Below are 24252 nucleotides of genomic sequence, written 5' to 3' on the forward strand. Positions count from 1 at the left end.
CAAAATTAAGTGATTTTTTGAAATTTTGATATTCAAATTTTTTTCCCATAAATAGATGAAATACCTAAAATCACATTTTAAGAATAACTATTAAAACAAAATTTTCATTTGAAGCTTTTATAAAAAGTTTCTTTGTAAAAAAATTTTTCACAAAATTTGGTAACACTATAAAAATCATTTTTAAAAAAAACCAGAACAAACGGGCCCTCAATCATCCGAGCCCAAGTATTTTTCAATTGACAAAATCTGATGATTTGAAGCTCTCACATCAAAGCCACGTGTGAAATTCAAACACTATTGGCCCTTCATTAAATTTCTGTTCCAAAGACACACATTACAAAAGTTATCCATCATCCATATATAACAGATAAAGTGATAAACCATTTCTTCCATTCCGTCTAAGAATTTCATCTCTGTCTGAGTCATGGCTTTAGCCATTTCATCCACTTCATTATCATCAAGTTTTCCAAACAGGTTCATCTCTTTTTGTTTCAACAATTTAAATTAACTTATTATCATTATACTATATAGTTGTTTTTGTATTTGGATGCAGAGAAATATGTCAAAAGGTTTTACACCAAGGAACTACAACAACTTCATGGTTAAGTAGAAGAAGGACACTTACGATTAGAAATGCGAAAAAAGGTGTGTCGGATTTGTGTATACCACTTCCTCCAGATAGGCCTTTGTGGTTTCCAGGTAGTTCAGCTCCTGAATGGCTTGATGGCAGTCTTCCTGGTGATTTTGGTTTTGACCCTCTTGGATTAGGTATGTCTTACTTTCACCAAGCACATAAAAATGTTACACTTTATGATATATTGACTTATATAGCACAAACATTTCAAATTGAAGATGTGTCTCGTGTCTGACATATGATTGGACACCACGCATTGATCCATTTGATTATATTTAGTCACTTTTATTTACTAAAACTATTACGGGTGTAAGTGTCTATGTCATCTGTGTTTTTGTCTGTGTCTATGTCACCGGTGTCATTTGTGTCTGTGTCTATGTTATTTGGTGTCATTTGTGCTTGTGTCTGTGTCTATGTCATTTGGTGTCATCCGTATCCGTGTTTGTGTCTATGTTGTCTAGTGTCATTTGTGTCTATGTCGTCTGTGTCCATGTCATCTGATGCTATCTGTGTTTGTGTTTGTGTCTGTGTCTATGTCATTCGGTGTCATCTTTATTCATGTTTGTGTCTATGTCATCCGGTGTCCGTGTCTCTGCTTATTAAGTATTAATTCTTCACCAGCAAGTAATTATTAACATGTGGATTTGATTCTCTCAGGCTCTGATCCAGAGTTACTAAAATGGTTTGCGCAAGCAGAGCTAGTGCATGGAAGATGGGCAATGTTAGGAGTATCAGGAATCCTAATCCCCGAAATACTCGAAGGAATGGGCTACATAAAAAACTACTCATGGTACACTGCAGGTTCAGTACACTATTTCGCAGACCCAATAACACTCTTCATTGTTCAACTAGCTTTAATGGGCTGGGTTGAAGGTAGAAGATGGGCTGATATCGTCAACCCGGGGAGCGTTGATATCGAGCCCAAGTTTCCAAATAGGCCTAACCCGAAACCAGATGTTGGTTATCCCGGCGGGCTTTGGTTTGATTTTATGCAGTGGGGAAGAGGGTCTCCTGAGCCTGTTATGGTTTTGAGGACTAAAGAGATTAAGAATGGAAGACTTGCTATGCTTGCTTTTGTCGGGTTTTGTTTTCAAGCTGTTTATGTTGGAGATAGCCCTATTCAGAATTTGATGGCTCATCTTGCTGATCCCGGTCACTGCAACATTTTCTCGGTAATTAATACTCTTCGCTTCATTTCTACTATGTTTAACTAAGTTTCATTTATAGATTAGCCTCGCATCGACTATGAATGTGGATGGTAATGACAGAAAATTTCACATGTGCAGGCTTTCACTTCAAGGTAGTGCTATGATTTGGAGAAGCGTCAGAATGAACCTGCACAATGTTGTCCTAGAAATATTCTACTATTATTTACATGTAATGTGTTTCATAATCTGAGTCTTATCATTGACAAAAGGTTTATATTCTTTTAAACAAAAATGAAAGTAGTATTGTTTTTTGTATTGTTTTCTGCTTTCCCTATAATTTATAATTTGGAAAGCTTCAAGGCTAAACCTATAGCATGCTTTCCATGCTCATGCTCCTCATTGTAAGTTCATAATATTGAATTCATGTTGAAGTCTAATATAGTGTGAGATGAGGGTCTTATCTTTTTTTCTTGATAGAAACGATCGTCTTTGAGAACGGACAAGAGCAGACTACCACACATGATTTAAAATTTGACAATTAAATTTAACTAGAATAGACTGTCTTTGAGTGCGTGTAAGATGGACTATCGCTCACAGTCTAAAATTTGAGACAGTTAAATTGTAATTAACATACACGAAGACCATCTTTAAAGGTGTATAAGGCAGAATATTGTTCATAATCTAAAATTTAACCCAGTTTATGGGTTTTTGAGTGCTAAACTTACCGATACATCTCACACCACCATATCGGAGATTGGTCTTAAAAACTTAAGACAAATATGTTCCTTTGTATGTTACAATCAGTTTTGTCCCCCACACATCTTTGATTGATGATGCCAAAAATAGAAACATCTCTCGAACACATATGACTCGGTCAACTTAACAAATCTCCTAAACCTATATCATCTCCAAAAATATCGTAACAAACCCAAACTATTTCCATGCAACCTCTATTCTTAGAATCCAACTTCAATTTGTGGCAAAACACCATCATCACCTCTCTCTCCACATTACCAACATCCCAAAAACACAAAAACACAAACAAAAACACACCAACATGACACACCATCCGTTCTCTTACGCCACCACCCAAAACCAAAAACAACAAAAACATCAAAATAACAGAAACAACCTTAACCTCTCCGACCAACAACTGTCTCCTATAATAACACCCGGCAGCTGGCAATACAACAAATGGCCGCTGCTGCCAACCACCACCTCCTCCTCCTCCTATCTCTCTCCTTACTCTCTCTCTCCACCGCACCACCACCACCATCAGAGACTCAATCCCTCCTCAAACTAAAACTATCTCTCAAAAACTCCGACAAAAACTTAGCCTCATGGATCCCAAACGTCTCTCCATGTTCAGGCACATGGACTGGCGTTATCTGCTTCAACAATGTGATCACCGGTCTCCATCTCTCTGACCTCGGCCTCTCTGGAACGATAGACGTCGATGCTATCTCCGAGATTCGCGGCCTAAGAACACTCAGCTTCGTCAACAACTCGTTCTCCGGTCCTATTCCGCAGTTCAACAAACTCGGCATGATCAAGTCTCTTCTCCTCACGCAAAACCAATTCTCCGGGCCTATTCCACCCGACTTTTTCGCTCATTTAACCTCCTTGAAGAAAATATGGTTCACCAATAACAAATTCACAGGCAGCATTCCGGTTTCTTTAACAGAACTCGACCTCCTCAAAGAGCTTCACCTCGAAGGAAACCAGTTCTCCGGGCAGTTACCGAATCTCAAACAAGATATCAAATCATTCGACGTCTCGAATAACAAGTTAGAAGGTCCAATTCCAGAAGGCCTGGCCAAATTCAGTGCAGCTTCGTTTTCTGGAAATGAAGGTTTGTGTGGAAAACCGTTGGAAAAACAATGTGACGCTTCGTCTTCCTCCGAGTATTCGCTAGCAGATGGCCTAACGGAAAACAGTTCAGGATCTGATTTGGCAGTTAAGGTGATAGTGATTCTGATACTGGCAGTTATAGCAGCGGGTATATTTATGTTTGTGAAGTCTCGACAACATAGACGCGACGATGATTTCAGCGTCGTGAGCCGAGACTCCAGCCGAGACTCCAGTGTCGAAGAAGTCATGCAAGTGAACGTGCCAATAAGTAGATCTACGTCCGCATCAGAGAGAGTCGGGAGAAGGAACGTGGGAGAATCGTCGAAAAGAGGAGGAATGGGGGGTGGGACTAGAAATGGGCTAGGTGATCTTGTAATGGTGAATGATGAGAAGGGTACATTTGGTTTACAGGATTTGATGAAAGCTGCTGCTGAGGTATTGGGGAATGGCGGATTGGGATCCGCTTATAAAGCGGCGATGGCGAACGGGTTGAGCGTGGTTGTGAAGAGGATGAGGGAGATGAATAAAATCGGTAAAGACGTGTTTGATGCTGAGATGAGACAGTTTGGGAGGATCAGACATGCTAATATTTTGACTCCTTTGGCTTATCATTATAGGAGAGAAGAAAAGCTTTTCGTTACCGAGTATATGCCTAAAGGAAGCTTGTTATACGTCTTGCACGGTATGCATGTTTTACTAGTTCGTCGATAAAACTTAGGTCAAGTTATGGTTTTAAATTACAGTCGCAGTTGCATGCATATATACTATAAGCATTTTGTTTATGTCATTTGGTTTACGTTTTCAGGTGACAGAGGATCATCTCATGCGGAGTTAACTTGGCCTATCCGATTAAAGATTGCTAAAGGAATCGCGAGAGGTTTAAGCTTCCTTTACAACGAGTTTTGCACGTATGATTTGCCTCATGGAAACCTGAAATCGAGCAATGTTCTAATAAACGATGAATATGAACCTATGTTAAGTGATTATGCTTTTCAACCACTGATCAACCCGAGCATTGCAGTTCAATCAATGTTTGCATTCAAAACACCGGATTACGCTCAAAACCAGAAGCTTACGCAGAAAGCCGATGTTTATTGCCTTGGAATCATCCTTCTTGAACTCATAACAGGGAAATTCCCATCTCAGTATCATAGTAATGGTAAAGGTGGTACTGATGTTGTTCAATGGGTTCTAACGGCGATTTCTGATAGAAGAGAAGCTGAATTGATTGATCCTGAGTTACAAAAGAATGCACCAAATTCGACGAATAATATGCTCCAACTTCTCTTAATTGGTGCTGCTTGTACCGAAAGTAACCCCGAACAAAGAGTACATATGAAAGAAGCTATTAGAAGGATAGAGGACATACAACTCTAAAAATCAAGTAAATAAAGATAGCTTAAAGTTAAAATATGTAGGTCAGAATTACAGAGAAAATGGAAATATTACCTATGTTGGTGTACCGACACGTTTGGTTTTCAACACGACACTGATACGCGTAGATTCAGTTTCATCTTCTGTTCTTAAAATTATTATCAGTGTCGTGTCTAATATCTAACTTTAATAGATAGAGAAGAAGAGAGAAAGAAAGAAAAAATGTTGAAAAGGTGAATGATTGGAATTGGATAACTTCATAAAGCAATGTGGATTATGAAAAGGGTCTAAAACAGATTTGAAGTCATATTTCAAGAGCAGCTGAAACTTGAAGTGATTCTCATATACTTTCCTTTAGAAGATCAAGTCTATGCTTAGATATTATATTGGCCCTTACAAAATTTGTGCAATAAAAAACATTTTAGGACAGCATCCCTTAAGTTTGTAAAGAATATTTTAGAATTTTTTTTTTCCTTTCTAGTACTAGTTTATTTTTTGACAAAACTGCCATGTATATCAGATACAAGAGACTGGTTCTGTTTGTAATTGTACTCTTACTCTCACTTCCTCATTCAATTGTCCTTTCTTGTGTTTTTAGTTTATATTTGACTATATATCGTCCTAGCTTTGTTTAAAATTTGGTGGAACGACCACCTACTATCAGGTATCAACTACCTGGCCGACCACCTACTATCAGGTATCAACTACCTGGCCATCCACCATCTGGGCATGAGAGTCTGATAAGAATCTCACATCAAACTAAATAATTTGAATGTTTACTTATAAGTAGGGGACAATCATCACCCTACAAGCCGGTTATAGGTGAATTCTTATCTACCCAACTCAAAAAGTTGGGTAAAATTACATTCAATGTAAAATGTCTTGGAAACAACCAAAAAGTTTATTATTTAATAATTAATTAAATAAGATAAAACTAAATGATGCAATATGATTGGTGGAAGGTACACTACCCAACTTTTTGGAATGGGTAGAGAAATTGTCCCCTAATTTATATTATGCAATACAACACTAGCTTTTATACAAACAAACATATTTAAAGGTAAATGAGCACAAACAAGAATCTAAAACCATACAACATGCTTTCAAATGCATTAACACAATCCAAATGCAACAAGTTCAAGGGCATAGATAAATATCATTGATAGTTGATTTCAATTACAAAAAAAGAAACCAAAAAAACTATTAACTGTGAAGTATTTTGTCTCATGTCGCGCTAGTTTCTACGGAAGATAAATCCACATCAACCATATTACTTTTTCTTCCACACTTTTGTTATCAAACTTGAGTCACAGCTGCATTAAAATTTGCAGATGGGACCACGAGCTTGAAGGCGGTAGGAAGTTTTAGTCAAAATCGAGGAATTCCATCCTTTTCCTCATGGTGCCCTTTAGATCACTAGCGTCGCGCTCTGCTTTTTGAGCCTGAAACGCCGAGAAAATGAAATAAAATTTGGTTCATAAGCAAATTAGAACATAGATGAAAAACATGCCACCAGACTTGAGTAAGTATAATTTTAGTAAAGAAATGTAAACTTTGAAGTAATACATGTTGCATGCTATCAGAACTCAATTTTCAAACTAGTATAAAACAAAAGCAGAATCTGATTCCGTGTTTCCAGATAAAACTAATTGTTGATATGAACTCTCAATCATGTAGGGAAATCGGACAATTCTACTTAGAATATGATATAGTGAGCTGAAAATCAAATAGTTTCCAACCGTTAGTGAAAACATTTTCTATTCACTTTCATTTGCGAAATTGCCACCTTGTTTTCAAGGAATTAGTATAGGAAACACCAAAAACAATTTTCTTTTTTGTTTTCAATGTTTCTTGTACAAAAACTGAAAACAGGAAACAGATTGAAAGCAATGTGACACTTTTGTAATTTAAAGTGATACAAATATTGAAAACCGAAAGTGTTTTCAGAAAATAAATTGGCCCTAAGAGTGCTTTACCGCGACAATTAAGGTAAATAAAATGCAGTTAAGCCAGTTTTTCCAACACCTGCCTCACCCAGGGGCTTGGAGTATGGACACTGCAGTTAACCCAAAACAGATCTAAGATAGAGGATAGGCTCTTGCTCGATTTTCTAATTTGAGTTCAGAGTCTAACTAATCCTCACAAACGTTGCTTTTTAGGATTTGAACGGTGCAAGCTTTATAAGCAATACAAAGCAGTATTGTCAATTATAGGTAGCAGAAAATAGTGGATTGCTAAATTCTGCTAAATTCCGCTAGGTAGCAGAAAATATTTGACAACATTTTGTACTAAACAGCGTCTCACAAAACAATAGTTGTTTGTCCAAATACCGCTGCGCTATGGCGGTGTAGTGCAGCTTTAGCGGCTTTTTAACAACATTGACGCAACTAAGCACATAAAAAGCATACCAAATTCGAAATCAATGGACATTGAAGAAGCATGATATTCACAATTACTAAAGAGGGAAGAGTATAGTGGGACTGGGTTCCCCTTGTTGAAGCTGGTTTTAGCTCATTAGAGTAGGATCCGATCACCATGTTGTCCTTTTGGGTTTACTGCAAACTAGCAATGAAGGATCGACTCGTATTCTTTGGTTCCTGACTTCGTTCGTGCCAAGAGCTTTGGGACTGAGATTCAAAGCAACATTGTTCACCCTTTGCAAATGGAATCACACTATAATGCTCGATACATGTGAAAAAGTAAATTATTTCTTGTATATTAAACATTGAAAGGTACAAGGATATATATATACAAAATTCCTATACTATTTAAGGAAATAGTAATTATGCAGTTCTAATTGCATATCTCTAAAATTAATGAGATTTCCTAATCATATTAATTTGTACATAAATAGGAAGATATTCTATGTTTTCTAAATTAATTCTTTAAATACTGCAAGATTTCCCACACTCCCCCTCAAGCTGGTGAATAGGTGTTATCCATTCCTAGCTTGGACAAGATTCTTTCAAAATTGTGGCTGTTGAGTCCCTTAGTTAGAAAATCTGCAAGCTGATTTTGAGATGACACATATGGTGTGCATATCAAGCCACTGTCAAGTTTTTCTTTGATGAAGTGTCTGTCAACTTCAATATGTTTGGTTCTATCGTGTTGAACTGGATTATGAGCTATGCTAATTGCTGATTTATTGTCACAATAAAGCTTCATTGGTTCTTCCCATTTTATCTTTAAATCTTCTAGGATGATTTTCAGCCAAAGGAGCTCACATATACCTTGTGCCATGGCTCGAAATTCTGCTTCAGCACTAGACCTTGCCACAACACTTTGCTTTTTACTTTTCCAAGTTACAAGATTTCCCTCAAGAAAGGTACAATAACCTGTTGTTGATCTTCTATCCACAATTGACCCTGCATAGTCAGCATCTGTATAGGCTTCAAGCCTAACATTTCCATTACGTTTGAATAGAATTCCTCTTCCTGGGGTTCCTTTAAGGTAGTGAACAATTCTGAGTGCAGCTTGCAAATGATTCTCCTTTGGGTTATGCATAAACTGGCTGACTAAACTCACTGCATAGGCAATATCTGGCCTGGTGTGAGATAAGTATATAAGTCTGCCCACCAGTCTTTGATACATCTCTTTGTCTACTTCAATGTCTTCTTCTGAATTCCCAAGCTTTTGGTTCGGATCGACTGGAGTGTTGGCAGGCTTGCATGCTGATTTTCCGGTCTCTTTAAGAAGATCTATCACATACTTTTGCTGAGATATGAAAATCCCCTTCTTGGAGTGGGCTACCTCAATTCCCAAAAAATATTTCAACTTGCCCAAAGTCTTGATTTCAAATTCATTTGCCAAGCATTGACTCAACCTTTCTTGCTCCTTTACATCATCTCCTGTTAATATAATATCATCAACATAAACCAGTAACACGGTCACTTCCCCCGACTTTGAGTGTTTGATAAACAAGGTATGATCACCTTGACTTTGTCTATAACCCAAATTTGTCATAACTTTGGTAAACCTGCCAAACCATGCTCGTGGGGACTGTTTCAGCCCATACAAGGCCTTTTTTAGTTTACACACTGTGTTCGGAGCACCCTTTCCATCATATCCTGGTGGCAACTGCATATAAATTTCCTCTTCAAGTTCCCCGTGTAAAAATGCATTTTTTACATCAAACTGTTGCAAGTCCCAACCATAATTTGCTGCAAGGGATAAAATTACTCTTACCGTGTTCATTTTGGCAACCGGGGCAAATGTTTCCAAGTAGTCAACTCCATAAGTTTGTGTGAATCCCTTAGCCACTAACCTTGCCTTATGTCTTTCAATTGAGCCATCAGCTTTGTATTTTATTGTATACACCCACCTGCATCCAACTGGTTTCTTCCCTATTGGTAAAGTCACTAACTCCCATGTATCATTCTTTTCTAAAGCTTCCATTTCTAAATTCATGGCCTGCTTCCATTTTCTATCAGATAATGCCTCAGATAGGGTAGTAGGTGTAGAGGTGTTATTTAGGTTAGTAAGGAAGGCTTTATGGGAAGGTGAGAAGTTTCTAAAGGATAAGTAATTTGAAAGAGGGTAAAGTGGATGTTTGGTACACTCTCTGGTTTTTTTCCTAATGGCTATAGGCAAGTCATCTTCATTCACTTTCTCAGTTTCTGCAAGTTCAGTTGGTGGGTTAGGAATTAATAGAGAATTAGAAAAGGTTACCTTGTTAGGATCTTGATTTTGGGTGGACTCTTCAACATGCATAGTGTCTGAAACAGCCTTTGATTTTCTAGAGTACACCAAATTTTTTCCAAATCTAACATCAACATTTTCAGGTTCAACATGCTGCCCAGGCTGCACAACCTGTTTAGGATGCTCGGGCTGCACAACCTGTCCAGGATGGTCAGCAGGTTCTGATGACAAATCAGGAAAGAAGAATCCCTCATCTTCTTTAAAGTTCTCCCCCTGAAGATGAGAGTTACAAAAATAGCTCTCATATTCATTGAAAGTAACATCTCTAGAGACATAGAATTTTTTCGAAGGTGGATGATAACATTTATATCCCTTTTGAGTGGAAGAGTATCCTACAAAGACACACTTAAGAGCTCTAGGGTCAAGTTTTCCCCTTTCTGAACTATGAGTATGAACAAAGGAAGCACACCCAAATATTCTTGGTTTAAGATCATTTGTTGTGGACAGATTTGGATAAAAGTAGGATAAGACATTCATAGGACTCTTTGATTCTAAAACTCTAGTAGGTAGCCTATTAATAAGGTGGGTTGCAGTGAGGACAGCTTCTCCCCAAAAAGTTTTAGGGACATTATTTTGAAATAAAAGAGCCCGGGTTTGATTGAGGATGTGTCCATTTTTCCTTTCTGCCACTCCATTTTGTTGTGGTGTTTTAACACAAGAAGACTCATGGATAATGCCCTCTTTTTGACAAAAAGAATTAAGTGCATTATTGAAATAGTCTTTGGCATTATCTGATCGAAGTCTCTTGATGTTAACACCAAATTGATTTTTTATCATGGAGTAAAAATTCAAAAAGGTTGAGCTGACCTCTGATTTGTGTTTAAGCAAAAAAACCCATGTAACACGGGTGCAATCATCTATAAAAGTTATAAACCACCTAGCACCAGACACATTTAGCACATTAGAGGGACCCCAAACATCAGTATGAACAAGATAGAAAGGAAAAATACTCATTTTATTACTTATTGGAAAGGACACACGCTTGTGTTTAGCAAGCTCACACACCTCACAATGAAGACTCTCAACATCTAACTTAGAGAATAGAAAGGGAAATAACAACTTTATGACTTGAAATGAAGGATGTCCTAAGCGACAATGGTATAGTAGGATTTTTTCTTTATTTGTCATCACTGATACAAGTGAATAAGGCAAGTCTTTTCCAGAAGACAAGTTAGGTTCTTCTAGATAATAAAGGCCATTACATTCTCTAGCATGTCCAATCGTCCTCCCCGAAATCTTGTCCTGCAACAAACAATCATTATTATGAAAAATAACATTACATGACAAATCTTGTGTAAGTTTTTGTATTGAGGCCAGGCTCATAGATAATTTTGGGACATGGAGAACATTTTTTAGGGTTATTGAATGGTTAATTTGGACATCTCCTTGACCAGCAACTGTTATAAGAGTGCCATCAGCAGTGGCAATTTTCTTATTGCTGGGGCATGGGGAATAGGTTGAAAAATGTCTAGCTAAAGGTGTCATGTGATCGGTGGCTCCGGAGTCTAGTATCCAAAAAGTTTTAGAGGGTGTACCTGAGGCATTTAGTCCAAAAGAAAATGGTAACTTGCCGTAATTAAAAGATAAAAGCTTACCAGAATATGCCAATGAACATGAGGCAGCAGCCGGTTTTTCCAATTTGCTCAAAAAACTCTTCATCTTTTCAATTTCTTCCGAATTGAAATGGGTCATTTCAGCTGGTTTATTCCCTTCACTTTTGCCAACAGCAGCAACATGAGCATGTCCTGCTTTTCTTGGGAAATTCCCTTTAGACCCCCACTCTCTATCTCGGTTTTGAGGTCTCCCATGTAGTTTCCAGCATTTCTCTCTAGTATGGCGAGGCTTATTACAAAAAGTACACCACATTTCATCCCCTTTCTTTTCCATGTTTGTTGGTTCTCCATTCCTTTTGTCAACACTCTTGTCTGCCCCTTCTCCTTTGCTGAAGTTAGCTAGCATGGCTGAATTCTCAACTATTGGAGTGTCTAACATTAGACTCCTTCTGCTCTCTTCACTTCTCACAATAGATACCACTTCATTAAAGTTGGAAACTTTTTGTTTCCCTAAGATTTGAATTCTGACTTGGTCAAAATCAGAGTTTAAACCAACCAGAAAATCATACACCCTGTCTTGTTCAATATACTCCTTCAAAGTTGCTGCATCAGCAGAACACTTGGTTTTTATGACCCTATAATGGTCAAGTTCCATCCATAATGCCTTGAGCTGATTAGCATATTCGGTGACTGTTCTATTACCTTGTTTTGCTGCCATAGTTTTCACCTTCACTTCATATACTTGGGCAGCATCTTTGGCCTTGGAGTATGTTTCATTTATAGCATCCCAAATCTCCTTTGCTGTACTGAGAAACATGCAGGTGTCACTTATCTCTGGAACCATGGAACTCCACAACCATGCCATAATCATGGAGTCTTCTTCATCCCATTTGGTGAAGATGGGATCCTCCTCCTTAGGTGCAAGATCTGTTAGATGCTTCACTTTACCTTTTCCTTTCAGAATTGTACGAATGAGTTGAGACCATTTGAGATAATTTTTTCCATTCAATTTGTAGGCAGAATGGATATTCTGCAGCTCTCCAGAGTTCTGGGATTTGACATCTTCTGTCCCAACTCTTGTGGGTTTTTCAGAGTCGGTATCAGATCCCGACATTGTAGGATCGAGAAAAAAAGTGGTTCAAAAGACTTTTTTTTAAACCAATGGAAACTGCAATAGCAGTCAAAGAAAAAATGTGCTATGAATGCACACGAAAATAGCACCAGCAAGGAAGGCTGGTGTTTTTAGGTATCGCAGCGGAAAGAGGCACCCAGAACGGATGCTCTTGATACCATGTGAAAAAGTAAATTATTTCTTGTATATTAAACATTGAAAGGTACAAGGATATATATATACAAAATTCCTATACTATTTAAGGAAATAGTAATTATGCAGTTCTAATTGCATATCTCTAAAATTAATGAGATTTCCTAATCATATTAATTTGTACATAAATAGGAAGATATTCTATGTTTTCTAAATTAATTCTTTAAATACTGCAAGATTTCCCACAATACACATGCAGAACCGACTGCTACAATTGCGAGGTCAATGTTTTGTCCACAATAAGCCTTATAATTTACCGGTCGGTTGCATTTTAGGATTTTGACACAACACTCAACTACTGTCATTTTAGGCATGTAAAGGGAAAATAACTAGTATTTTGAAGGACCGGTCAATCTTTCTCAAACTCGTGATATGTGAGTATATACAAGTCCCGTTAATCTACCCGAGTTTACATAGAAATTGTTTTGTAAGCACGATTTTGATACTTGGTCATAAACTCAAGACTCTTAGTTAATAACTCTTAACCCATTCCCCTCCCGCCCAAAACTGAAAATTTGGAGTGTGACCAGAAAGCAGAAAACATAATAGCAACAGGTCCAATGGATCTTAAATAAGCTCTGATACCATCTAAAAATTTTGGATTAGGCCTAACTCAACCTTACGAAGCAAGATTGTACGAGTTAACTCAAGATCTTGACAACCATGATTTCCATAAAACCAATTTGTTGTGGCAAATCTTGCAGACTTTTACACATGTACCACACGTGTTATCGATGGCGGATGGTGGTCAATGGTGGAGAGCCAAAATCCCGCTATATTGGCAGCTTTGTGGCCGTCACAATGGATTATGGCGGAAAAACCACCAATATCGGTCAATAGTTATCATTGCAGTCAATCCAAAAACGGCTATTGATAACCGCAATAGCGACGCCATGGCGGATATTCGATAATACTACAAGGATAAGTTTTACACTTTGCAAGGCTGCTTGCAAACCTAGTGACTACATATATGGGTAGATAGGTCATAACTCACATCCACTGTAAACTACATAAATGGTCACTTTAACTTGTTATATATCCATTTTTCATCACTTGCACAAGCTTAGACACGCTGATGAGAGCTTGTGATGTACACACCACATTCAAATCCCACATTGAAAACAAATTAGCCCTGCAAAGAGTTAATAAAGAGTGACACACTTCACTTTTCAAGTTGATTTTGTAAGGATGGCTTAGACTCAATATAAAAACTCCATACTTAAGAGTTACATTGATTAATAAGAGTCATCTTCGAGGAAGATTTTGTGAAGGCACTGATGGAGAATTGTGATTACGTTTGTTTTGCTCAGCCTAAGTATAAGCAACACAAAGCTTCTATGCATACTTCAGCTATGATAAATAAGACTCATGAAGACCTTCAAAATTTTTGTCGAATCATATCCGATACGCTCAGATACGTCACCGATACGTATCGAAGAAGTATCTGAATTTTATTATTTAAAAACAAAAAACGAAAAAAGTTCCGATACGGCGGTGATACGCCCCAATATGCCGTCGAACATTTCCGATACGTCAGGGATACTGCTAGTTTATTTCATGACTGTTCATGTTTTTCAGACTTTCCTCTCTTTAAATATTCTTCTCTCAACATTAATTCCTCTTGACTATTCACTTTTTTATAATAAGAATCAAATTTCTCCTATTTAATTACTCGTGTAACCTTTAATTACCTCTTATCTTTCCTATGCAATTTATAATACACCAATTTAATATTCTTTAATTACTACTATTTTTCAAGATAGTTTTTTTTCTTTTCATAATTCTTCTATTCATGTTAAATTTTGCAAATTCAATTGGTTATTGTCGGACATTGATTTAACTAGTGTATAAATTTAAGTTTTATATATGTATATATAAAATGTATCGTATCTTACATTTTTTAATGAGTGACGTATCGGTGTATCGGATACGATACGATGTATCGTATCTGTGCTTCATTGCTTAAACATAAATTACGAGAGTGAAGCTGATCCTTGCATTTTGAATTCTTAGGAACTTTCTTTCATACAGAGAATCCTCTTTGAAGAACAGAGGACTAATTGGAAGTAGGAAAACTGAGTTCTCACCAAATCATGTTAATGGCCCTACTATGACGAATGAAGACCATATGAAAGTGCAGCTGGCGGATTTGAAAGAAATGGTCAATACACTTTACGAAAGGGGGAAAACTCTATATAGTACTACCAAAGGAGAAACCGCATATAAAAAACCACAAGCTCACGTCAATTTCTCGCTAGAAGAAAGAACGAAGCGGAACTGTCAGTAGCTTTCAAAATGAGCCAAAGTGGCCGCAATTTTGTTATTTGGAAAGCTTCATATACGTCACCGGGACGCGATATTATAAAGCATTGAATGAACGTGTCATGCATTTACGGCATGGAAACCAAATCCCTAAAAATGACTAATCAAGTTTTTGAAACATTGCTGCAAGACACGTCAAGAGAGATAATTATTTGGTCCACAGGCCCTCATAATTATAATTTTTTTTATGGTAAAATTGAGAAATAAGAGTGGATGGCCAAACCTTTCTTATGTCAGCTTCTGACACACATGTCATATGCGGTGGAAGCTCTTCCTTTCCCAAGTCCTAAGTCAACGATGAAGGTTATAAAATAATCAAGATTCCCCTAAAAAGCATGTAAACAAAGTCAAATGATACAAAACAATCAAGAACACATCATACCAGCTCTCCAATTAAGACAACATTCTCCCCACGAATTACATAAAGTCCTAAAGGGACATCACAATAAAGATCCCCAACAATTACTCGTTCACATGCACCTTCTAGAACAACATTAGCTGTAAATTGCCATTGCATCAAATTGTCAGTTAATATTAGATAATAGAGACTTCACAGAGAAGAATGCGAGTAGAATCGGTAGTTACCAAATTGATCAAACGACCGTAATAATCCCAAAAGCTTTCGACCATCTCGCAACAAAACAAGAAGTTTTTCTGCAAAATAAAAAATTAGCATCATAAAATGCTCGTTCTCATCGATCCAACAAGAACTATAACCCCTGCAATCAACAATTCAGAAAAGATCTGCATGCACATGAACAAAAAAAACCATAAAAAAATATCAGAGAAAGAGATTACTGTCTAGGTATGTAGCAAGAGAGGTGGAGAGTAAGAGCTCATCAGGGGCAGCCCAAGACATTGAGCTAACTCTTGAACAAAACCTGAAAAAAACCAACAAACATTAATCCATAGTTTTCTTCAAACTCAATTCCACTCCAACCCCACAATTTCAATCACAAAAATCTCTGCACATTTACAACTTCTACATACACATTATCAAAAAAATATCACCCAACCCAAAAATTTCCTGAAAAACCAAACCCATAATTCAAAAATCGAAACTTTAACAAGAAAAACACAACCCCATATCATATTTCAATTGAAAGGGGCAAAAACAAACGGAAAATTGAAAAGGGTAAGATTGAACCTTTTGGATCGGCGAGTTTGATGGAAGAAGGGTTGTTTGTTTCTCTCTCTGATTGTAGAGTGAGAATGAGAGTGTGAAATCGAATCTTGGTGTTGTTGTTGTTGCAGTCTTTCACTAACTCTGAGTTTGACCTTTCAAGCCTTTGAGCTTCACCAGTTTGGTTTGGAACTTGGCACGATATTTTGTTTTTTTTTTTGTTGGTGTAATGTATGCCATTTTTGGTAAAAAAAAAAAAGGATAAATAAAAAACATATCTTTTCTTTAATGAAAATATAAAAATTTAGAAATTATTTTGTAAATTAATAGTAATTGCTTTTGGAAATGTTTTATAGATTCTTATAAAAATTAAAAATATGAAAATCATTTAAAATATTAAAATTTAAAAATTTAAAAAATAGAATGTGTATCGACAATGTGAAATAATTTTATACTATCAACGATAAATTACGTAAATCCCATCAAATCATGTAATATATTTTTAAAAATGTGACATGACATAGTGAAATATTATTTTTTATTATACAATCGTATAAAATTATTTTTCATCGTCATTATATATTTATTAAACTCTAAGAAATTATTTTGAATGATTTCTTTTTAAGATATATTTTTTATAATATTAAAAAAATGTTTTGATAAACAAACACAATAATTTTAGTGTTTTAGAAAAGAAAAGTCTAAAATTCATTTATAAATACTCCCTCCGTTCCAAAATATAAGATAAAAAATGAAAAAAAAAAACACTTATTAAGAAAAGTATAAATATAATAATTTAATTTATGGATTTAATAAAATAAAATGTCTAGAAAGATGTTAAAACAAATCTGTTAGGTTGTTGGTTATAGAAATATGAGAGAGAACGTAAATCAAATGTAATTTGCATTTAATTTTATCTTGAAAATATGAAATATGATTTTTTTTCTCTTAATTTTGGGACAAGAAAATGCATTTTTTTTCTCTTATATTTTGGAACAATAAAAATGCATTTTTTTCTCTTATATTTTGGGATTTAGGGAGTAACTAAGTATTTTAGGATCACTTTTTATAATTAGTAATAAATGACTCCTTTTGGATACCCATGTTTCACAACTTTGTCATCAAATTGGAATATCTTGATATACACATCTAGCAAAACTTTGATAACCTTTAAATAAAAGTAACTAACATGTTTCTTGCTCTAAACCTTCATAGGTATCTAGAAATTTATTCTTGTAAATGGATATTTGCCAATCAAGTAAGTTGCTTTAGCACCAGCCTTACCCCATAAACTTCATAGCAAATTACCTTCTAGCACTATCTCATAGACTATCACATGTGTTTTTATCCTTTATCTCTTGCAAAATTCATTAAAATACCCTAAAACAACCTCTATCCATCTACCATGCATTAACGTCAAATCCCAAAGCTTGTTCTTCTCATGAAAGTCTTCACTAGCTAATGATGAATGATTAATAACATTGGAACCATCTAAATATATGATCCAAATATTTTAGACCATTTTAGCTACGACCATTCCACCATGTGAAATCTTCAACACCCCATGTTCAAATCTAGTGCGATAGTTTATATCGTCAAACATGATTTTTGATATTCTCCAAATCAATCTTCAAATATTCACCACTATCGTCAATCTTCATATATGTCTGACACCTTTGAAAATTGGTTGGATTTCATAATCGTTTGGACTTCATTCAGAGTAATAGTATCTTCTTTGCCATAAAAAAAGACATTATTGAAGTGCTCAAAGGATCTGGGTAATGAGCTTAACAAGAGTAAATTTTTTGTCCCTGTCATCAATCTTCACCCCAATATTTTCATATCATCATTGATCTTGTAAAACTCGGTGAATCGGTCTACTATAGATTTGTTATCTACCATTCTAAAAGAGTAGATTTTTTTTTACAGACACAATTTGTGAGCTTAAAACTTTGTCATATAAACTTATTCAAGTTCTTTCCACATTGAAGTCGTCGTCTTCTTCCTAGCAACTTTGCTTAAAACTTTATCCTTGAGTTATAAGATAATGACACTTCTGCAATTATCCACCATCTTAGTCTTATCTATTTGTTTTAGGCATGTAAACATTAACTCTCCCCCACTTCAATGCTTCAATACACCTTCGTTGTGTTAAGCTTGCTTGTATATTCACTTTCCACAATCTAAAATTATTATCTCTAATAAACTTCTCAATATCTAATTTAGTATCCATGATGCTCACTTGTAAACAAAACCCCTTTCTCCCACAGTATAAATCACTTGTTGTGAAATTGAAAGGCTCAATCACACATATCTTGAAATTTCTCATAGGGTATCTCTATCTTATTTAGGTGTTTTGTTGGTTGTCATTTCGTTCATTATTGTTAGCAATTAAATCCTTCACAATAAGTTTGTTGCACGTCTCTTAGAAAATGATTATTTTTCATGCATAAAATGTTTTTAGTGCATAAAACAAGCCTTTAACTAAAATTTAACGTAAAATTATTTGAATTAGAAAGCCCGTGACTTGAATCAAGAAATTCTAGCAGACATTATTCGAATCATGTAAGTTCTTAATTCAAAGCATGGAGTTTTTATTTTTTTTAGAAGTTGGCTTCGGGAATCATGATTCAAATCATACAAAGCCTTTATTTAAATAATGAGTAAGCTTAAGAATTTGGAACTTGGTATTGAAACTATGATTCGAATTATACCCTCATTTGACTTAAATCATGAGATGTTGTGGTTTGAATCATGGTCTGGTTTGGTTCTAACCATGAACAAACAGATTTTTTTGAAAGCAATTATGGTTTCTTAATTCAAAATATGAATGAGTGTGATTCAAATCCTATGACTCGAATCATGATTTGAATCACCATGGAAAATTATGAGTTTTCTTCTCTTGATTCTACTCATTCTATCACTAGATTTAAATCACTCCTTTTGTCTTTGACTCAAATCAAATTGTCATTTTTGCATTATTTATATGCCTTATCTGTAAACATGTATAAACTCTTTATCTAATTTTGCAATCGATCACACAATAAACTTTGATAAAGTTTTAGTGTTCATCATTTACACAAAAATCTCTCCCAAATAAACCTTGAAGAAAAACATTTTTGAGTGTAAATCTCCTGAGTGAGAAAAGTTGTTTGTGTGGGATTTTTATGAATATATTCAACCTCAAACCAAAACACATTTAGTGAGTGTTTTTAAACTCTAGGAGAGAGTGTGAGTTCATGTTATGAGGTGATTCATTTGGTGTTCTAATGTTTTTGTGAAGATTTTTCCGATAGTATAATCAGGTTGTGTATTTTTAAAGATAGAGTTCCAATGAAGAAAGATAAGAAGTCTTCTTCGAGAGGTTTAGGAGTTTCTAACATATGTCAATAGATTAAGACTTAGACAAATAAATTCTGGTAGAACCGAGTGAAGATTGTTACGGATGGGATTCTAGAGTGCGTGAAGATGTGGGTGAAGATGTATCTGCTCAAGATCGTGGATCCTTGTGAGTTGTGTGCATTTGAAGAAAAACCAAAAAATAGAAATATAAAAATTAATCTTTCTAATTATTTCATCTTTGATTTGTGATTATCATCTGTAGTAAAGGTTGATATATAAAAATTAATAGCTGAAGACAACAACAATTTCTAAAGGCTGGCCGTTCAAGACTGGATTAAATGCAAGTGAGGACGATGCACCAAACTAATATAAATCTCGGCATACATTCTCTTGTACATTATCTCTTTACTTTATGTATATTTTTGCATGTTTTAGGTTTATTGCTTTTTAGCAGTGTGTATATTTTTATGTTCAATTCCTGTTAATAACAATTTAAAAATTAGGTGTAGGTCTGTATTATATCTCGTCTTCTGAATAACTCTTGTTGTTGTTGCTCATTATGTTGGAAAATTATAATCCTAGATTATTATCTTAATTTATCAAATTTCATTAAATATATCTGTTTGAATCTACTTATATTAACTCTCTCACTATTATTTAGTAAATTTATCATTGTTTTCATATTTTAAATTAATCTCAACATTAATCGAATAAGTGTAATATATTCCAAAAGCTCTTCAAATTTCCACTGTTAAACTCTGTTTTTCAAAATAATTTTTTAAGAAGGGAAAAGTTTATGCGTCCCCCTATAGACCATTCTACACTTATATTAAACCAATAAAGCTACCATTGAAATTTAACAATAATATTAAGTTTGCTGGTAGTAAATGTAACGACCGTTTTTCTTTAATTATTTATTTATGTGAATTAATTGTGCATTATGTGTTAGTTATATGTTTAATTGATCTTATGTTGTTTTATTTGGGGATTGTTAGTAAATAATATAAGATAGTAAGTGTTGTTGATTATTGGGCCTAAGTCGGTATTAGTAAGTGAGGGGTGTTAGTTAGAGCCCATTAGTAATTTAAGATAGTAAGGGTTTAACTAAAACAAGGGTTTTAGAGGAAATAGAAATTAGAAGTTCATTTTGGGGTTTTGGTGAAAGAAGAGAATAGTAGAGTGAAGAGAAAGAAGGGAATCTCAATATTGAAGCTAGAGTTGTCTTCAATCCAAACCTAAGGTAAGAGTGGGATTCTTTCATGCTAAAGGGATGTATGATGATGTTTTGGGTGGGATTTAATTGTATGTTGCATCCATGGAAGTTGTGTGTAGAGATGTTAGGGTCTATGAACAAATGCTTGATTTGATGATTTGAAATGTGTTTAATTGATGTTTGATGATGTTATGATGTTATAAGACCCATAATATGTGTTGTATTTGTGTTGATACCATGTATTCTGTGGTTGTTCGTGATGTTTGATGTTTTCCAACTTGATTGGGTTGAGTTTAGGGGTTTTGGGATGAGTTTCGTATGCTGTTTTCTGTGTTTGGGGTTTTCTGAAAATCGCCAGTTCGCGCCGCGAACCCCTTGGCAGAAACTTTGGAAGTTCTGGATCTGCTCAGTTCGCGCCGCGAACTGCTTGGCAGAAAGTTGGAGAGTTCTGGATCTGCTCAGTTCGCGCTGCGACCCCTTGTTGGCGCCGCGAACTGCTTGGCAGAAAGTTGGAGATTTTTGGATTCGCTCAGTTCGCGCCGCGACCCCTTTTTGGCGCCGCGAACTGCTTGGCAGAAACTTAGGAAATATTTGATTCACTCAGTTCGCGCCGCAAACCCTGTTGGCGCCGCGAACCCTGTTTTGCAGAACTTTTTCTAAACTTTGAAATGATGTATCTTTTGAACCGTAACTCCTTTTTAAGTGCCGTTTGAACCTACGCGAAGCCCTAATTGATGTCTTGCTGTAGAATATGCTTTGTATAACTTTGGAAACTCTTGGAATCTCCTTGAATTGGATTTTGTTGACGTTGGATATCCGGAATTGATTATGTCGTTTGAGTTGATCATGGTGTATACGTAGTTCATGTTGTTTGAGTCGATTATGTCGTTAAGTGTGATTGTGAATGTGCATCATTGAGTCACATTCATTGCATTGTTTGAGACGGCCCTAGTGGCAAATGTTTGAGACGGCCCTAGTGGCAAATGTTTGTGACGGCCCAATGGCAATTATTTGAGACGGGAGTTTTACTCTAATGGTACCACATGCATTTGCATTGTTCGAGTTGCATAAACAAAGTCGTATGATGAGTCGTATTTGAATATTTGCGTGTGCTTAACATGAGTGTTATCTTGTGTCGACTTGATGGTTGTTTCGTTGAGCATATGTGATAAATGACTATGTATGCCTTAATTGAGGTTGATATTATTGTTGTCGGTAAGATGTTGAATGTTGTGAATAGTAATAAGTGATATATGTTGAGAAGTGGTGACCGATGTATGATTATTTCTCCACTTTGAATATTATCATACGCTTCTTTATAATGATTGATATCTCACCTTTTCTGTTTGAATGTTACCCTCCGTTGGTAACGTGCAGGTAATGACGCGGAGTAGTCGTGTACCTATAGCTCGAGTCGGTGTGTGTCGATGCTCTGATACGTAGCACTCGGGGAACGTTGGATTACTTGTTTATGTTTTGGTTTCTTGTGTTTATCCTTGTTAAACCTTGTCCTTATATTATGCTGAGACTTTTTAGATGTATCGTGCCGTGTTTGGCCATGATATTATGAGTTGTATTGTTGTTGACATATGATTTTCCGCTGCGATGCAAGTACTTGATTGGCTGACAATGATTAATGATTTCGATATTGTTCTCCTACATGTGTGTTATGTATCTAAGTGATTGAGCATGATATATGTATGTGATTTTGTTGTTTAAAATGTGATGCTCCGAATCGTTATGTTCTATTTTCTTGAAATTTTGTACTCTGATATTCCTATTTATTGCGGGGTAGATTTGGGGTGTTACAGTAAAGACGTATAAGACAAAGAATATCTACAACCAAGATAAATGGCCTTAAGTAACAAAATAGTCTACCATCATTGTAAGAAAATTCACAAGAAGAAGATAAAAAAGAAGTACACGACAAACTTATTTACCTAGTTCAATCAAACTAATATATTATGGGGGATAGAAAAGCTATCTAATTCACTATACTTCTAAAAGTTATTACAAAAGACTACAAATTAGTTACGAAAAAATAGTCTCTCAAGTTCCGAAGAATAAACCCTATTTTCTATCCTTGGTGTTTCTCAATATCTCCAACTCTCTATATATGAATCACACAAATCCAAGGTGATTATAAGCATTTCTCAATCACCTTAGATGCCCTCAAAGTTTTCTCAAATCCCAAGAAAATAATCCTAAGTATTTCTATCATTTACATCACTAACTAAGATTACCACCTATTTCCTTTGTCGTCAAAACTTAACCATAAAAGTGATAGAGATACATATTTATAATCGTTGAAACTTAACAAATCCTTAACGGACCTAAAAAAACAACCCATTAAGGAAAGAATATGTGAACTGAAACGACCACACCTATTACTCGTAAACCATCATCGGGACTAGACTATGACTATGATTGACTTTTTAGTAAGTGCACTATAAATTGTCGTAAATGATAAAAAAAATGGAAAACCTATCTAACGTCAAACTCAAAAATTGATAATCTTTATTTAATAATAAAAGATCATTAATAGAAAATAAAAGATAATCAATAAATGAAGGAAAAATACAAAGTGATGAAAATTATATGATTAAAGATGTTAGGGATGCGATTGATCTTATTTTCCTTATGTTTTTTTTAATAAACCTTATCAATTGAGTTACTTAAACAGTTCGATTAGTGTTTCCTAGATTATTTAACCCTAATCTCTCAGTGAATGAATCTTTAGTTTTATTTCAACTTATAATATGTGTATAAAATCATAAGCAAAACAAAGCATTTAGCCTTAATATGGTTACAAGGGTTTATCTCTATCTCTAAGTGACGAAGGAAAGAATAGCAGTTCTGAAAATATTTACATTAAACTCTCATTCTAACAAAAAAGATACATTATTTTAAAGATAGCTAATCAATAAAAATTATTAAACACAAATAATGATTATATATTATTATAATTCTTCAAATGATAAAATTAATTCAAAACACAAGATATTCAATTTAAATTAGTCATCCCTAACACAAAGAAACTTAGTCATTCATTATTCTAATCATAAAGTAAAATAAGATGGAAGAGTAACACATAAATAGATGAATTAAGAAGTTTCAATGTCAGTAATACGTTGGAAAATGACTCCCCAATACCTCCTTGAGCTTTCCTTTCTCTAGATTCTCAAAATTGCTCTAATGGTCATAAAAACTGGATTCTCAAACCCTTGTCTTTCTTTCTTATTTGAATATGAGTTGATAATGGACTCTTAGGATTGAGAGAATATAACAAAATGATTCAACTGCATAATTCATCATTGTAACATTGTCATACTTTCACTCTTTATTTTAAGTCCTTTTATAGTCCTATTCATACTTTGACATCTTCATAAGAGTTGTAACCCTGGATGTTAGCTTTCACTTTCTGTCAGTTTCACCTAAATCGAAGTTACAAAGATATCGATATGACCAAAATACTACACAGACATCAAGATATAAATGGGCTAAAAAACATAATTCTGAATCTTCGTAAAAACGTACCACATTCCTTTTTTCTATGCACCACACTTTGCTTCATTTGCGATTTTTTTCTAATGTTTCATGTGATTTTTTCAACTGTCCGTTTTTTCCCATTCTTATTATTCTTGTGTTCAAGTCTTATCTATTCTTTGTC

The 24252-nt window shown here is 35.2% G+C and overlaps 3 protein-coding genes across 3 annotated transcripts; 2 read left to right on the plus strand and 1 right to left on the minus strand.

Moving 5' to 3' along the window:
• The first annotated feature begins 316 nt into the window (after nucleotides 1-316).
• On the plus strand, nucleotides 317-2098 carry LOC131594990 (photosystem I chlorophyll a/b-binding protein 6, chloroplastic-like). Its single transcript, XM_058867197.1, has 4 exons — nucleotides 317-474; nucleotides 554-768; nucleotides 1292-1806; nucleotides 1921-2098. The coding sequence occupies exons 1-4, from the start codon at nucleotides 425-427 to the stop codon at nucleotides 1936-1938; spliced, it is 798 nt and encodes a 265-aa protein (XP_058723180.1). The 5' UTR covers nucleotides 317-424; the 3' UTR covers nucleotides 1939-2098.
• Nucleotides 2099-2231: 133 nt separating this feature from the next.
• On the plus strand, nucleotides 2232-5510 carry LOC131594989 (pollen receptor-like kinase 3). Its single transcript, XM_058867196.1, has 2 exons — nucleotides 2232-4315; nucleotides 4439-5510. Exons 1-2 carry the CDS (start codon nucleotides 2977-2979, stop codon nucleotides 5008-5010), a joined length of 1911 nt encoding a protein of 636 aa, XP_058723179.1. The 5' UTR covers nucleotides 2232-2976; the 3' UTR covers nucleotides 5011-5510.
• A 562-nt stretch (nucleotides 5511-6072) lies between these two features.
• Nucleotides 6073-16245, minus strand: LOC131594991 (sm-like protein LSM1B). The gene is made up of 6 exons (XM_058867198.1): nucleotides 16052-16245; nucleotides 15703-15785; nucleotides 15490-15558; nucleotides 15287-15402; nucleotides 15128-15190; nucleotides 6073-6449 (listed from the first exon to the last, which is right to left on the minus strand). Exons 2-6 carry the CDS (start codon nucleotides 15761-15763, stop codon nucleotides 6372-6374), a joined length of 387 nt encoding a protein of 128 aa, XP_058723181.1. The 5' UTR covers nucleotides 15764-15785; nucleotides 16052-16245; the 3' UTR covers nucleotides 6073-6371.
• Nucleotides 16246-24252: the final 8007 nt, after the last annotated feature.

This window comes from Vicia villosa, linkage group LG4 (assembly GCF_029867415.1).
Source record: "Vicia villosa cultivar HV-30 ecotype Madison, WI linkage group LG4, Vvil1.0, whole genome shotgun sequence".
Taxonomy (NCBI): domain Eukaryota; kingdom Viridiplantae; phylum Streptophyta; class Magnoliopsida; order Fabales; family Fabaceae; genus Vicia; species Vicia villosa.